Source organism: Protopterus annectens, chromosome 12.part0 (genome assembly GCF_019279795.1).
Source record: "Protopterus annectens isolate FY-2018-M chromosome 12.part0, PAN1.0, whole genome shotgun sequence".
Classification (NCBI taxonomy): Eukaryota; Metazoa; Chordata; order Ceratodontiformes; family Protopteridae; genus Protopterus; species Protopterus annectens.
In genome coordinates this window covers 1,104,685,980-1,104,703,750 of record NC_056746.1, presented here as the reverse complement: position 1 = coordinate 1,104,703,750, position 17,771 = coordinate 1,104,685,980, and the positions used below count along the sequence as shown (strand labels likewise).

The window sequence follows — 17,771 nt, the reverse complement described above, 5'->3', positions numbered from 1 at the left end:
AGCGAGTGGAAGTAGAATCTGTATCCCCAACCGCGAGTGGAAGTAGAATCTGTATCCCTGGGATACAATGTTTAAGACCCATCTTCCCTGGGTAATGTACTCCCAGTTTTTTGTATGCAGGGCAAGTTTTCCTGCTATTAGTGCACGTACTTGGGTATGGCTGGGAAGGATTAAGGACAAGTCATTGTGAACTTTTTCCTTAAGAGGGTGGCTTACCACTCCCTGTTTTTGAGGTGGGACCACTCCATTGTTTAGATCTGTGCATACCCTGAGACTGTAGTCTTGGTGGTCTGCTGCCCCTGGGTTTGGAATGAAGGTCTGGGAGGGACTGGAAGGGACGAGTTTTTAGAAGGCCAATGCCTACTGAATCTAGGTGGCTGTACGTGTAGGAATTCTTAGTTTGCATAGATTTAGCTTTTTCCTCCATCTTTTTAAAAACTTCTTCTGCTTTAGTGCCAAACAAATGTTCTTGGTTTAATGGAGCATCTAATAATTTTGCTTTGACATGGTCTGGCAAGATGTGTTCCTTTAGCCAAACATGTCTTCTAAGAACAGACCCAGTGACAGCAGCCCTGCAAGATGCTTCTAAAGCATCAAAACTACACTGCAAAGTATGTTTTCCAACTTGGTTTTGAGAATGCATTAACTCTTGTAAATCTTTATGTTCTGCACAGTCAGGAATCAACATCATTTTTTGTTTAATTAGTTCCAAAATATGCTGCTAGGACTTCAGCATGTGAAACTGGCAATTTAAAGCCCCGATGGCAAGAGTTGCAGAGGTATATACCTTTTCCTCCATCTGTCTAAGGCCCAAGAATCCATGTCCGAAGGGGTAGGGTTTTTGGCTGCAGTAGCCTTAATACCTTTAAGTCCCTGGGAAATGGTCTCTGGATCTGCAGTGGGATTTTTAAATAGAAATTTGTGAGAGTCAGGTACTCTGTAGTACCTCTCAGGCTTTCTAGGAGCTGGTGGCAAAGTATCAGGGGTAAGACTGGATTCTATGAAGACATCATCTACAATTTCCAGAACAGGGGGGATAGCTAGAGGCCTGTGTTGAGGCAAGTTTAAAAATTCCCAGAGTCTCTCTTTGGACTGTTGTTAGTCCTGGCACTCCCAGCAGAAATGCTCTCTGAGGGTATGCAGGGTTTCACCAAAAGAAAAATCCTCTGGGGGGGGGGGGGGCAAAGGGGATAGAATCCTCTGCATCTGAATCCTCATAGGGAGATAAGGGTATGTTCTGGTAATCTGAGGGGTCAGAGCCATCAGACTCACGGTCTGAAGAATCAGAAGGAAAATCAATTATTTGCCTTTTAGAGGGGAAAGGCTGGCTTCCCCTAATTAAAGTAATAAGGTCCTCAGCCATTCTAAGCATTTGTTTCTGTGGCATGGGAGCATGAGAATGCGCTTTGGTCACCGGTTTCCTAGGCGTAGTGCGAACTCTGAGCCTGAGAAATTCGGTAGTTTTAGTCTGAAACGAAGTAGTCGGTTTAATACGAACATCGGAAGGTCTGAATACACCCTCAGAAGCTGGTGCCTGCACAGCAGATCCGGACCCATCCAAGGTAGAGACATCTGCAGGTTCCATAGTCGAAGAAGCATCTCGCGGCATACTGGACTCCGAATGGGTCTCAGTAGAGGCCTGCGAATCTGTAGAAGCAGGTATCAGGGGCTGCGAATGCACCTCACAGAGTACCAGCAAACTGGCAACTAGCTTAACGGAAGAGTCGTCGGCAGTTTTAGACCTATGCGGTCTGTCTTTATCCTTACGTTTTTTTTCAAATCGGTAGTCGGATGGCTTATTGAAGCCATTTAGGAATACGGAGAATGAGAGCGAAAGAATTTAGCGACAAAGATAGCCCGACAACGAATACTTCAGGCATTGAATAGGGCACAAAACCAACAGCGAGGAACGTTGTGGTCTGGGCTTAAACAGGTGATGCAGTAAGAATGAAAATCTCTGTGAGGTATTTGCTTTCCACAGGCAAGACAATTGTTAACTTTTTCTGACATCATTTAGAGCAAGAAAAAACGATCCGCAATGGGGTACTTAGCTTTAGAAGACTTCAGGTCCGAAACTCGAATAACGAAAATTTCAGGTGGCGGTCAACCAGCACTTGCGAACTGCTTCTGCTTCGGGCTTCGCTCGGCAAAAAAAGCTGATGGAATGGGGCCGACTGCATGTTTTGTACCCCTGACGACCTGATGTCATGGAATAGGTGACAGCATCCAACTCAGAAATCCCAAGACTCTGGTATTCGGGCTGACTGAGGGGCCAAAGTGTGATGACTGCAACAGTGAAACACGAAGAACATCAACAGGATGCTGCTTCCATAAGTGTGTGTGTGTGAATGCGCGCACATGCACGTGTGTGCTAACTCTTCTCAGGAAGGTGCTGCTTGCTGCAGTGGCCCTTCTATTAATGGGCTCTAACAGGGAATGGAATTGTATTGCCATGAATGGATTACATGAAGAGATGCAGTGTGCTATCCTGTTTGATGTGGTCCTTCAGTTTACCGACTTACCCTCCCTGGACTTAGCAAAACAATAATGAATAATTTGTCTAATTTCTTGATGTACTTGGCCATATCCAAGTAAATACTCTGTTCCTGTCTACCTCAACTGACTTGGATTCACTTTTTTATCCTGGGGTGAAGGGAAAAAATATAGGGAGGTAAAATAGCCCTATAAGGGCCAACTCTTCCATCATATATAAAGTGTCTCTGCCATTTAACAATTAGCAAGAGCTCTCTACATGCAAGGGCCTGAAATTCTTCTAACAGACTTTAGTGCCACCAGCAATGCAGTTTTCTCAAGACAGAAGCTTGAGAGAGAGATGAAAGTAACTGTCTCAAAAAGAGAAAAAGCAAAACTTTCCAATACATACTTTAGGTTCTATGATGGAATGATTTTTTGTTGGTGGCCTCAAGTGCAACTCCCCTTAAAGGGACTGTATCTGTCAAATGGGGGATGGAGACGTTGTCTAGTGGCAGATTCATGGAGATGGGCAAAACAAGATCTTCCAGTGAAGTACATGACAGGCCTGTTTTGAGGAGGGTTATCAGAGGTGAGAAACAGAAACCTGGTCTCTTAAGCACATTTTGGCTAGGTACACTGCCTTGTATTAGGCTTTCTGGCCTCCCTTGTGATACACAGCTAATACTCAGAAAATGTGGCTGAAAGGGAGGACTGTCAGCCTTAGCATTTAAGTTTAGGTGGACTAGGGATTGCTTGTTCTAAAGAGGTCCATAGACTGGGACAATATCAGTTCTGCCTTCAACAGTCCAGCAGATAACAGAACCAATATTTCCATGGCCAGAATGCAACTAATAGCATTTTTGGCCTGTCATTCTTCACCTTATGTAATACCATGGGGATCAAGGGTATTAGATGGAAGGCATACAGAATCAGACTGTCCAGTCTATGAAGAAGACACCTGTAGCTAAGGCTCCTACTGCTGGTATTGAGGTGCAGTATTTCCTCAGTTACTTGTTTCTTACAGAAGCAAAAATTACTACTACTGGTACACCCCACCTGTGAGCTATGTTGAGAAATAACATCCCCGTTTGGCATCTACTCATGGTAATATGCTTCTGTTCTTCTCATCTCGATTGCCTGTTTGCCAATATACCTCAGCACTGTGGTGATGCTCGCTTAAATGTAAAAGATTTCTTGTTGTGAAATCTTGCAAACCCTGATGGCTAGAACCACTACCATCATCTCTTTGAGAGTTTTTTTTCTGATGCAGGATAATGATGGACTAGAGCGCTGCACATCATGGGCAAGTTGCCACCCTGCATTTCTTAGGTACCACTGTAATTTCCTCACATGAAATTTTGCTAGGTAAAATGTAAGAGGCATACAGCCAAGGCGCAAAAGAACTCTTTTGCTGAGAGTGAGTAATGGGCTAACAGCATGGAGGCCTCCAGAAGAATTGTGCCAGAGGCTTCATCAGTAACCTATGCCAGGTAAAAAGGGACTGCAAAGTTGCCTTGCCAGCACAAGCATCTTTGTGTCTATCTACATCTGATATCGAAGTCAGAGGAGGAGCAGCCAATGACATGGTAGACTGGAAGCACATGCAGATATCTTCAGGGGTAAGTACCTTCTGGAGAGGTACAGCCTGGTGCTTTAAAGTCTTTTGATTACAGGATGCAGACCGGAGACATTTGGGTACATCATACCTTGGACCCAGACAAAAAAAAAGCAACTTGTGGAAATCCTTACAAGCACTTTACTTTCTACAGAAAAATATGATTATCAGCTTTGTTAGAAATGGACATCCATCCAACCTAAACTTTTAAAAACAAATAGCCTATAATAATAAATATATACATTTTTTTTAACAAATGGGGTATTTGAAACTTGAAGCATGCCAAACTGAAGAACTTAAAATCCATCAAGGCTTAGGCTGTTCAAACTGTGGTAATCAATGCAGATTTGAAAATGGTGGCATCTGATATCCTCTTTTTTTTTTTTTTTTTTTTTTTTTTTTTACCACTGATACACTGACAAAGGTGTTCACTAAACACTTGAGTGCAATGTCTAGTGATAAGGGCAGCCGTCTTTTGGCTTCATACCTCAATGTGATCCCCCTCATAAAAGTCAAGAATTCAACATAAGCTTTCAGTAAATGCATACTGTATATAACGTACTGCACCTTACCAATTACACAAACCAGCCAGAAAGTTAACATACCTTCTTCAGAGAGATGGTTCTCTTTGGTCTCCTTGTCCATTTGATGGCACCATCCCTCCATCCTGTCCGACTCTGCTTGTAGAAGTTTTAAAAACCAGTAACCATCACGACAGCAGGACGAAGACTGAACAGTTTCCACAGGAGAGTTCGTTGAAGACTCCAGCCAAGGATCTGGTGGAGGGAGAGAAGAAGGATCTAGCGCAGGATCCATACTCTCACTATAGGAAGTGTTCTTTTTTTGTGTTTGAGCAAGCTTTGCTTGCTGTTGCTGTACAGCAGAGTCTGCATTGACAGAATTGTTATGCTGGTTTAAGTCCACACAGTTCTTCTCTAGAGATTTATTATTAGAATTATTCAACTCCTGTGTGTTAGACTCTGTCTCCTGTTTTGAAGTCATACTGCTGGAGCGGCTTGCTCTAAAGATGGAACAGAACACACAATTAAGTTTAACTTATTTTTCTTTCATTTGTACAGTATATGGCACAATCTTTGACATAAGAATTATGGCCCTGATATAGCATTTACATGACACGATAGCAAAGCTTAGACAAAGGTGAAACATGCATGACTATCAAAGCTAGCATGCACAGTAACTATTGCTTGTAAAATAAATATAACTATACGTACAGTGGAAAATAAAGGATAATTACACCAGAAAAGTTTAGGAGACTGACAGCATTTGATTAAAATATAGCCAGTCACCCAGTCAAGAGGACAAGGCCAGGCACAGAAACTGTGCTATACTTATAGGGTACTAAAAGTCGGTGGGCAGCATAATTTTTTACTAGGTAAAAGACAGTAATGTGCAGTCAGAAATCAGTCTCATTTAAATTAACAGATTTTACATTAATTCACCCCACGTGTTGTAGAGTGTTTGACCAAGCCCTAAGTGTTGCCTAATAATGTGTGAATTGACCTTGTGCAAGGCACCAAGTTGCAGTATTATTATTAGCCACACAAACCAGCAGACATCAAGCATCATTGCAAGGGCCACCAAATAGATAATTCAGGTCTAAATATATCTGTAGAAGTGCTAAGCATGGCAACAACACACTGCTCCAAACTCTGACTACCAGAATCTGGAGTGTACAATGATGGTGGTACTGACACATTATTCTCGATGATGAGGGCCTCTACTTCACACACATCCTAAGTTTCAAAGATTCCACGGCCAAGATTACAACTTACTTGGTCAAGATGCTGGACTGCTGTAACCTCATACTGACATTTTCTAATTCTCATACATAATTATTTCTGAAGAACATTAATGATCCATTTCAGACTTGGAAGCTCATTCCATAATCTTGAAAGGTGATATGCAAATTAATCCATCAGTTACTGATATTTACCAGTACCAGGAGGTTGTCTAATGTTAGCTCTCCAGGTCGTGTCTTCCAGATAAACTTTCAAATATAATTGGAACAGATTCTGCCTTGTAGACCAGACAAAGGTTGCCTCTAACTTTCGAGAAACAAATTATTATTCCTGAAGACTTACTGAATGATTCGAACTTCTCCACACCTACTATGTTTATATTAGGGAATCAATATACTCGTATATTCAAACTTGCTTCAGGTAGCTTGTTTGAAGGCAAAAAAATAAGGCCCCATACTGAATAATGGCTCAGATCAGCATGCTATAAAGTTGGTACAGTGTTCTCTATGGAGAGAATATAATGACAGTTATAAGTAGATATGCTACAGAAAAAACTATGTTATTGACTACTGCTGTCTCAATTTTTTGTGACAGAACAGTTCTTAGTTGCATCTCAAAGATATTATAAAAAACTAAGTTTCTAAACTTTAATTCAGACTGGTTTTTACTAAACAATTTTTTTTTGAAATGTAAATACATCTACTTATCCATTATATAGCTTATTTATTTTTACGATTCTACCAAAAAGTATTTCTGTTTATTTTTACATGTACATTTGTGTCTTACAGTACAACTGCTGGTAACTTTCCATAATTGCATACACAGGAGTAGATCAATGTTGCAGCACTAAGTGACTTTCTGCCACACTATATTCCATGAAGAGCCTGAATACCAGAGGATTTCACCAACCCCCAGCCAGCAGATACCCTCACTAGCCAACAGGAGGACACTGGTGGTATAAAGGGTCATCAGCTGGCACTACCTTCAGATCTTTCTTGCTTGAGGTACTAAAGTCTGGAAGCTACCCAATGGAGCTACTAACCATTCTGACTGAAGCTATGCAATATCTAAAGGATGAAGAGATGGGGGGGGGGGGAAGAGGACAGGCATAGTACCCACCTCAAATTCAGGAGCACAGTGATAAAAGGATAAGGAGGAGGAGGGGAGGGTAACTAACATCTACAATTATGGTATGTCACCAACATAACTGTACAATGTGCTTCATAGTCAGTCTTGCAGTACTAAGTTTTGGGAGGGCTCCCAAAGTTAATCTACCTGGGTGGTTGGAGAGCAGTTTATGTTAGAGGCTCCAGACTCTGCAGAAAGGCAGAGGCAAACCTGGCCCTGGTTCTGGAAATTGTGCCAAGTAAAGATGTGTACAGGAGTCCAAGTAGCTGCTTCCAGGACAGACTTTCACTTTTATAAATGCCACAAACTGATCAGACCTGTCAGGGGAAATTTATCCTCTGGAGGAAGGAATGTAGGCCTCTTTCTAGTTTTTTCTGAGGATATGGAAAGAACACTGACAGATGGGTGGCCTTGTTCAAGAAGAGTTCTGATACCATCCTGGATATGAGGGAAGGATTAATTCTCAGGGAGGTTCTAGATCTGTGGAAAATGAGAAAGGTTTCTTTGCACATGAGAACTGAAATCTTCAAAACATGCCTAGCTTATCTGAGGGCTAGCAGCGTGACAGTTTTCAAGTTAACAGTTTCAGAGGGGTGCCAGTTGGTGATTCAAGCAGAGGGGGTGGGGTTTAGCTTTTCCAGTACACAATTCTGGTCCCATGTAGAGGCAAGGACTCTCTAGTAGCCTGAAAATTAGGGCCCCTTTCAGGAACTGCTTCATGAGCAGATAAGAGTAAGCAGGAGAGACAGGAGCGGGCAGGCAGACATAGCTTTAGCATGCATTTTATACTAGCATAGGTTCTCCTTGTACAACTGGAAGAGGTAATTCATTACCTGGTCCATCTGCACTTGGTGGATAAAATTCTCTTAGCTTTGCACCATACAGAAAACGTTTTCCACTTAGTTACATAACATTTCATGGTATTCTGTTTTCCAACCTCTCTTAGAATTGCAAGTACATATCCTGAGAGTAAGTGGTTGGATGGGACCAAAAGACAGGCTTGTTGGGTTAACTGTCCTCTGGTTGGAGTGAATGACAGACCCTTTGTTCTGAGTAAGAAGGTCCATGTATAGAAAAAATGTTTTGCTTCACTCCCAGCTGAGGGTAAGTAGCAGAGAGAACCACTACTGCCTGGGCCAGCTAGAAGCAATTTGCATCAACCTTGGACCATCTTCCTTCAGTTTCTGCAGTGCCTTGGGAATCGGGGGTAGTGGAGGGAATGCAAAAAAAGGGTATGTCCAAGTCCTACAAAAGAACTTCTAGAACTGCCTGTTTAGTGCAGATGTGAAAAGCTCTACTTGTTGCACACCTCGTGTGTGTAAGTAGAAACATATCTCTCATCAACACCCATTCATTGGGGTCTAGGAGGGACCTGCTCAGATTTCTATCTGCCAATAGGCTGTCCTGCTCTGGAATACAAGAAGCTACAGGGGACAGCAAGAGTTACTGAACCACGTACCACAGTTCCACTGACCGTCTGCACAGGAAATAAGAAGTACCCCCTTGGTTTGTTGATGTACCACAGCATGGTGGTGCTGTTAGGATCTTTATAGGTCCTGGTATTAGTTTATCCTTGGAGGTTTCTGTGGCCAGGATGACTGGCATCACCTCTTTTATGCCGATGTGCTGGCCTGCCAAACACCTGTCCTGTGGACTCTCAAACTGCCTAAAAGCAGACCCTACTTTAGTAAAAATGATTTACTTGAAGTTCAAATGCAGCTACTTCATATTCAACCAAGGAAAAGAAAACATGTACCATAATCAGTAATGTACGAATCATTAGATTCACATACATAAGATGAAACAAGTGCATTTCCGAAACTAAATCAAATGTGTGACAAATTAATACAATTAGGGACTTCTGTTAATCAGATAGCACAGACAAAAGTAATGGTACCTCATTTACAAAATAATTATAATACTCAGGCTGAACAAATACAGTCTTAGAAGAAAAAGTGAACATTATAAACTTTGAACAAGATTAATTGTTCACATTTTTGGCACACCAGACAACTGAGATACTCAAAATATTTGGAATCTGTTGCACAGACTATATTTAAAAAGTTACTTGAGGAGCAGTGAGAGATTGTATAAAGACTGAAAGAATACAAGGAGGTACCAGAAGAATGCAAGAGAATAGAGAAAACAACAAGTCCACAAGCAGTTATCATTAAGTTTATTAAAAGTAAGGAGAGAGAGAGAATTCCTAATAATGTTAATTTAGTAACAGAGTATGAAGGACATAAAATTACTGTGTTTGCAGATCTACCTTACGAAGTAGACAGAGGGAAAAACAATTCACTGAAATATGGAAAAGAGTTTGGAAACTGAACATTAAATCATCATTTATTTCTCCTACTAAATTAAGGACCATATGGAAAGGAGAACCATCAATTTTTTTTTCATCGAACAGAAGTCAGGTATGAACTGTCAATCTTGAGATTATTATAAATGCTCTAGAACTACACAAGCCAAATTCCTTGCTTGTTCCAACATGACAATTTTATGCATTACTGGAATGATCTCTTCTTTCCTGCTGCACCATTTCTTTTTTCAGCATGGGTAAGGCGGTGTTGTATACTGTCACTTATTCTACTTCTCTAAAAGACACGCAACTTCAAGTTTATAATAATTTAGATATTCTTATCAATGACATTAATTAAAGTTGCATATATAAATATCAATGGGACAGACTTTTTTGAAACTGCAGTATTCTTAAATTTATATATCGGAAATTTTTTTTTGTTGCAAGACACACATTTTAATGGAAACCAGTGTCTGTTAATTAAAAACAAATATACTTGGATTAAAAAAAAATTATAATAATGTCTCACATAGATCTATAGGTGGTAGTTAGAGTAATTACATAGAACTGTACGTATCAGTTAGAATATATTCAGGTCTAAGAGTGCTATTGGTTACTATACATTAGTTCACTTAATTTACGATGAATGTTATGCTCCATTTGAGGCATATCAGACTTCGTAGATGACATTTCTGAAGGTTTACAAGTCATATAAAATGTAGAGCGTCTCTGTGATACTTGGAGGACATTGGAATGCAGTTAGTAATACACGGTTAGCTAAGTCTAAACCACTTAAAGTGAACTCATATCAAACTAAATATAGTATTTTATTCACTGAATTTTGCATAAGTGGAAATCTTCTGTGGAGATAAATAAGCACCGACAAATATAAAAATATATTTAATTACCACCACCACAAAAAGTTGAGTACCTTTGTCCTGTAAATATTTTCAACATGTTCTGTAAATATCTTGCATTACACATTCAAATTTTATTGTCCATGATGGGCATTTGGATTTTACTTTAAATTTCATTTTATCTGTGATGTTCCTGAAATATTTTATTTTATTATTATTTTATTTTTATTCCACCGGTTGATTTTACCATTACTGTACATGTCCCTTCCTTAAGAGCTGCCCACATTTGAAAATTCAGCAAGTTCTTCCATTGAGTAAAGTTGCTGTAACTTTAAGACATGTACTGATAATTAACTCAAGAAGATAAAACCAATTACAAACCTTATGGTTTAGCTCTGATGAAGTCCTTCATTAAATTACATAACGGCGATGCTCACCTTTTTGCAGTTTTGGCAATTAAATATATTTTAAATGTCCTGGTGCTTCTTTATATCCTCAGAAAATTTCCACTTGTACAAGGTTACTTGTTTACAAGTTTTGTTCCTGCAGAGCTGTCGTATTTTATACATCTGACTAACTGAATTTTCATTGAAAGAATGTTAGATGCATGGGGAATCAAGTTTCTGATCCTGAAAACATTTGCACATATTTCACACAGCTAAATCAAGTTCCAGAATTGATTGCATTATAGATCACTTGATTTACATCAGTTTGTTTGTTCAAAACTGAAAATTTAAGTTGGTCAGATCACTGTTCAATAAGAGGAACATTTTATTACAATGGTAAGAGTAAGACGTTTTTAGAATACATAAAGAAATAACTACTGGTTGGATAATAATGCTAGTTTCTGAGATGGGATGTTTTTAATGCAGCAATATATAGCCATAGGCAAACAATCAACATTAATTTTAAAAAGTAATATTACATTATTTCAACAGAAGTAGGTTTTAAACTCACTGTTGCCAGTTTATCATAAATATTTTCTGCTATGGAAGAGCAATCTTTATGAACAATGTTAACATAAAAACTCAGTTTAAATAGAAAATCAGAATAAAGAACTCCATAATATGCTTTTTCAAACTGTACCAGATAAGGAAAACACTGATCACAATGCAGAAAAAGCAGATTCAATAATACAAATATTAGATATCAAAGGTAATATAACTTTAAATCAAGACAGATAAAGAAAATTATAAACAATTACAAAAAAAACAAACAAAAAACACCATGTTTGGCTAGAAGATTCTAGGATTAAGACAATACCAAAACTAATATTCCAAGATATAGATCCTGTAATTTCACTGGAAGAAAAAAAATAGGCAATTTGCCTAAAAAAGATGAATCACAGGACCAGATGGCTTTATAGACAAATTTTATCAAAATTTTGTTAATGAACTGACATCCCTCATATATAAATTAATTTAATGCCAATTACAGGTTGGGGAAAACCAAAATCTATGGCTTTGGCTGAAATGGTCCTAATTACCACCCAATTTCTTTATTAAATTATGACTATAAAATCATAGCAAAAGTTGTTTAAAAAAAACTTTTTTTTTAGAAAAAGTTTTGACACCCAGTGCAATTTGGCTTCTGTCCAAACAGGAAGACCTGTAAAATGAATAAATTACTTAAGGCACCAATACATTTTAAGAAAGTGAGGAAAGTATTAACAACTCTAGGCTTCGTAAAATTAGATGCTAAGATAGCCCTTGACCTGTTTAACAGAGAATGTATACATGGCAGGTTCTTGACAGTTATGGAATTCCACCTCATTTAACATTACACGGGACTTGTTTTCTTCTTTGCTAGCCTATACACAAATAAAAATGCCAAAAAACAAGATAAACATGGCTCCGGTGTAGAACTTTTATTAGACGCACAGTTTAAAAAGCAAGTGCTTTCACGTCCTAAATCAGACGCTTATTCAGGCTTCAATCAAATAAATAAAACCCTTCCAAAGTTCTGTCAACTATAGTTAGTCATGGCTATTCCATATCAGTAACACTGTGTCTTAGCAATAAATATATTGTTATATAAATTAAATGAAATAATTACCCCCCCCCCCCGGATAAGCCAGGAGAATTTTCATTTATAGCATATGCTGATGATTTAATTATCACTACAGGTGATTTTAACAGATGTATGCAGACTGTTTCAGAAATAATGCAGGAAGTTAAAGAAATAATTGGCTAGAGCACTAATTACAACAACTCAAAGACAAAGCACATGCGGAACAGACAGGGATGTAATTCAACATTCCAATTGTTAAGGAAATGGAATATATGGGATTAATAATTGTAGAATATCTTCTATAGATATCAAGTAAAACTTATTTGAAATATCTAACAAAAATGGAAAAATCTGTCAAAAACCAATTGACACAAAATATTTTCTTTACCAGGATGAGCAAATAAAATGAAACATCCTTGTTGCCTTTAATGTGGCTTCCTATACAGAAAATGTGGATTCCTCCCATAAAAGGATGGATTTCTCAAGTTAAAAGAAGTCTTAAAATTGTTATGGAAATGTTCAAGTTAAAGGGTTCTGAATTTTTTTTTTTTTTATGGGGGGTGGGGTGTCTATCCTAGAAATACCACAGTAGGCAAAGAGGTTTAACATTATCCAATACTGAGAAATGCATTATTTTAAATATCTTTGCAGATGTCAGCATCCAATAATCATAGAAAAATGTAGGAAAAAAAGAAAAATTAATTTGGTCACATATCCTTCTTCCAAACTTACTAGTAAGTAAATCAACAGAATTTGCATTGATAGACATTTTAAAACATGTATTTCATAAACAATAAATTTTACTAAAACATTTTGAATTTCTATGGTAGAATCATCAGATGAAACAATGTTGTCCTGTGTTTTTGATGCCAACAGTTAAGAACCAGATGTGGAAAAAATTGTTTCACAAATGAAAGAAAGAAAGAAATTAATGTCCAAATCCTAAGACGATGAGGAATTTCAACAAATGTTTGGATCAACTTTATTAGATAGGTAAAACAAGAAATTAATATCAAAAACAATAAACTTAACATATAAAGTTCTATGTGAAATAGATTTAAATATGATCTTAGGAAGAAATGGGAACATTACCTCACAACTAGGTTTGATGAACAAAGACGGCTAACACTGATAGGTTCATAAGTAAGCACTCTGCTATCTGCCCGAGGGCATATGTAAGCCTAGCCAGAATGTGTTTGCTTTCACCACCTCCTTAGATTAGTCTAACAGAGCCATTAGTTCCCTATGCCTCTGTCCAGCAGGGCCACTGCAATGATCCCTGGGGTAGATTTTCCGTTTCCCATCCACTCGTCAAGGTTTCTCTTGAAGAGTGTTAGTGAGGGGCTCTGCCTAATGTAGATTGGAATCCTGTTCCAAAACATGGGGAGTCTCTGGGACATGAATCTATCCCTCCAGCAAGTCCTATTTCTCGTTATGGTGAGGTTTAGATCCCTAGAGTGTGTGGCTCTCGGGGATTTGTTTTTTTAGGTGGAGCATGTCCATCAATTGTGGGTTGGACATGGCCTGGTATGTCAGGCAGAGATCACATCCGAGTAGGCAGTATGCAACAGAATACAGCTGGAGTTTCTTCAGTCTGGCTGCATAGGGCATCTGTTTTAGACCAGTAATCCTCTTGGTGAGGTACTTCTGTGGTCTTTCCAGCTGTTGCTGGTGTCTTGTAAGGTACATCCCAAATGGGGTGCTATACTCTATGATGGGTCTGATGAGTAGAGGGGCACAATAACCTCTTGTTCTAGATGCGAACCCTTTTGTGATTAGGTGGGCCACAAAGAAGGATTTTCTAACCACCTTGGCAATATGATCATCAAAGGAGAGATTACTATCTACATGGGTCCCCAGATCCCTTATTTCATTTTCTGTATTTAGGGGACTACCACGTATGTGGTAGTTCACGGGTACTTTGTTTTTTCCAAAGGAGATAATTATGCACTTTTTGGCATTTAGCTTGAGGCCATGATTTTAACATCAGGTATCAGTCTCAGTGGAGGATGTCTGTATCAGCTGGAGAGCCAATTATGGCCTCCAGTTTGCAGTCTTCTATGAACTTTGTCAGCCATAGTCCTCCTGTGCTTGCCTGCACCTCCAAGAAGTATATACCGAACAGGAGGGGTCCCAGGACTGAGCCCTGGGGGACGCCACTTGTAACCGGTTTAGAGTCGAACCTAGAGCCTGCAACTCTCACTGTGCAGGTTCTATCCGTGAGCCAATTGGCAACCCATCTCATGACGTATGGGGTTTATGTTCAGGCTGGTGAGCTTGTCTATAATACCAGAATGGGGAATGGTGTTGAAAGCCTTTGCGAGGTCTAGGTAGGTTGTATGGACCTTCTTTCCCTCATCTAAACCTTGGTAACTGTCTCAAAGAAGTCCACCAGGTTTAGCAGGCATGATCTGCCCTTAAAGCCAAACTGGGTAGGGTCCAATGTTTGGAGGTTCCCAATGTCTCTGTTAATGAGTTCCATGATGATGCGCTCCATAGCCTTGCAGACCAGGCTAGTCAGGCTTATAGGACTATAGTTATTGGGGTCCGTTGTGGCTCCACCTTTGTGGAGCAGGATAACTGTTGCTGTGCGCCACTCTACGGGTATGTAGCCTGTACAGAGGCTGAGTTTGAACAGTGTGTTTAGGTGAGCAGTTAGTTCATTTTGGAATTTGTGAAAGACACAGCCTGGGATACAGTCCGGTCCCAATGAAGCTGTATTTTTGACTTGGGATATGGCTAAAAGACATTTATATAAATAATACATCAATAAGAAACAGAATGATTCAATATAGAATAATCTGTGAGCTACATTACACCCTTAACAGATTATTTAGGAAGCATATGAAAGAAAGATTCTCCACATTTTGTACTGCTAAAAGGAGACTACCGATCTATGTCATTGTCTGTAGTCATGCTCTTAGACACAATGCAACTGGAAGAGAACACAGGAACTATTAGAAAACTGGTTAAAATAAGAAATCATATTTACACCGGAAATATTTGTTTCATAAATTAGAAACATATTCAAGAGAGAGTAGAGTAAAAAATTGTTATGCATCAATGGTAAAGCAAAGAGCATGGAAAGCTTGTCCAATGCATACAATTAATCTTCAAGAAAGGTGTAGTTTACTACTAATAGTTATATCACTTTAAAAAGAATATGTAAATATAAGAGAAGAATTTAAGCTTTTTCTTTTTTTCTTTTTCCTTCTTTTGATCCTTTTCATTCTTTTTTTTAATTTATTTTATTTAGTTATCTTTGTATGTAAACTTTTTTTTTTGTTAATTTATTAAAAAAGCACAAAAGAGCTCCATTGAAGGCAGTGAGTTAATGGAATGTTTGGACATCTGTAGGCTTACACTGGACAAAAGATATCTGGGTGCACAAAACCCAGGATAAAAAGTGCCCAATCTTGGTAGGCATACGGGTGCCAGAACTGGAATCCTCAAAATACGGAAACATTCTTACAATGGGGCCAGGCCAGGCTCAGGGGGAGGACAGCCCTCCTGTTGTAGAAGGAAGCAGCAGTCCACAAAAACAACAAAAAAATGATTGGCCAAAGAAGAGCCATAAAGACGAGAGTAGACTATTGAGAATAAGAAAGAAATTATATATTGTTACTATTATGTAAAAAGTCCAGAATTTCCAGACACAAGATATACAAAATGAGAAATTAGAGGAAAGAAAAATACTTCCGCAGGAAAAACGGTCACAAACTTCAAATAAAAACTTGTGTTCATTAATACAACAAATGTTTGAAAAACAGTATATAGATCAAGAAACCTTGATCTCTTTGGAAAAACAAGTCTCTGAGGAAGTGAGAAAATATAAACAAAACCTAGAGATATTTGAAAAATATAAAAAATAAATATGGACATGGGAAAAAAAAAAAAAGAGAGAGATTTGATATGGTGCAATATTTATGCAAAGGAGAAAGCCAAGTTAACTAATATAGAAAAGGCAGTCTCAAAGATATTCGAAGATAAATACAGGCAAAGGCATCCAGATATGGAAAATTTCACAATAAAAAGATTAACAGGACAAAGATGTAAAGCAGAAGTTAAAGAAAAAGAAGTTGAAGTTATGGAGTGCCTGCGAAGTGAAGGATTTAATGTTGAAGGCCTTAAACAGACTACATCACAGCATGATGGAGTGAGTCCCCAGAATAAGGAAAAGCAAGAAGATCAGGAGACATGTGAAGAAGAAATATGGATAAGGGAAAGGAAAATAGATTTAATATGGTGTAATATTTATGCAAAGGAGAAAGCAAAACTAACTAATACAAAAAGAGCAGCACCAAGATATTTGAAGTAAAATATAGGCAAAGGAATCCGGATATGGAAAACTTTACAATACAAAAAATAAGAAGACTAAGACAAAAAGTAGAAAAAGAGATCAGTAATGGAGAAGTCAAAGAACTAGAAATTGAGGTAATGGAAAAGCTGGAAAGAGAAGGATTCAGTGAAGATAATCAAATGCAGAAAGCACCACAACAGAATAGAGCAATGGATATCCAAATTAAGGAGAAACTAGTGGAGCAGGAAGCAATTGGTCAGGTGCCATATCAAGATATTTTGGAGCCTTCCATAGGAAACCAGTATAAACATTAATTTGAAGCTAGACAGCAAAGAAAGGAACAGGAAACTATGGAAACTCTGATGCAGTCAATGTTGAAGAGTGATAGGCCAGTGAGTTCCTATATGACAGAACAACAGATGACACAGGATGAACTTGAAGAGAATGTGCCAAAGGAAGATGCTATAGAACTTTCTACAGAATGTCCGCAGGAAACAGAAAACAGGGGATGTGCCCTCAGTATGGAATAAAATGAGTTAAAAGAAGAGTTGCTTGATTTAATAGACAAAGACAGATATATCGAGATCAATGAGTGAAATAGACTGCAGAAGGTTAATAAAACCCCACAGGTCAGAAGCTTGATAAAACAAATGAACACAGTAATTAGGACAGTCCATAGAGATCCATGCAATATAACAGAAGTAAACAATGTATTACTGTGCTGTTAAATTAATAACTGATAAAGTTCTACCCCAGGAACACAGGGTAGTGAGGGAAAAGAGGGGGCAAAAGCGAATACCATCATGGAAATATCGAATAGAGAAAATTATAAAGCAGCTAAGACAAGAAGTGTCATTGTTAGAAGATTACAGAATAAGGAACAGATCAACAAAAATACTAAGAAAGATAGATGCAATAAAAGCAATACGCAGTATTAGAACAGACCAGGATCTATTATGCACTACTGGAGATAAACTAAAAATTTCAAAACAGGCAGAAAGACTTAGAAGATACGAAGATAAATATAAGGGAAAAGCACAAAACAAGCAACTTATTGATGACCCAAAAAGGTTTTATAGAGAATTGGAAAATACATTTTGGAGAAGTATCTATGAAGATCCTGTGGAACATAAAGATGATAAATGGGTAAAAGAAAGAATAAGAAGTTTAAAGGTACAGGATATGAAATGGGATGAAACAACAGCCAGAGAAATTGAAACAAAGTTAAGAAAAGCCTCTAACTGGAAAACCCTAGGCCCAGATGCAGCACCTAACTTTTGGCTTAAAGTATTAACTTCTTTGCACGAGGATCTTGCCATGA

General features: G+C 38.4%; 1 protein-coding gene across 1 annotated transcript in view; it reads right to left on the bottom strand.

Moving 5' to 3' along the window:
* The window catches only part of DLGAP4 (DLG associated protein 4), a 1,245,417-nt gene that overhangs the window by 249,650 nt on the left and 977,996 nt on the right, over window positions 1-17,771 (bottom strand). The window contains exon 9 of the mRNA XM_044090114.1: window positions 4,696-5,111. Within this exon, the coding sequence (XP_043946049.1) occupies window positions 4,696-5,111 (416 nt within the window). The remainder of the gene's footprint in view (window positions 1-4,695; window positions 5,112-17,771) is intronic.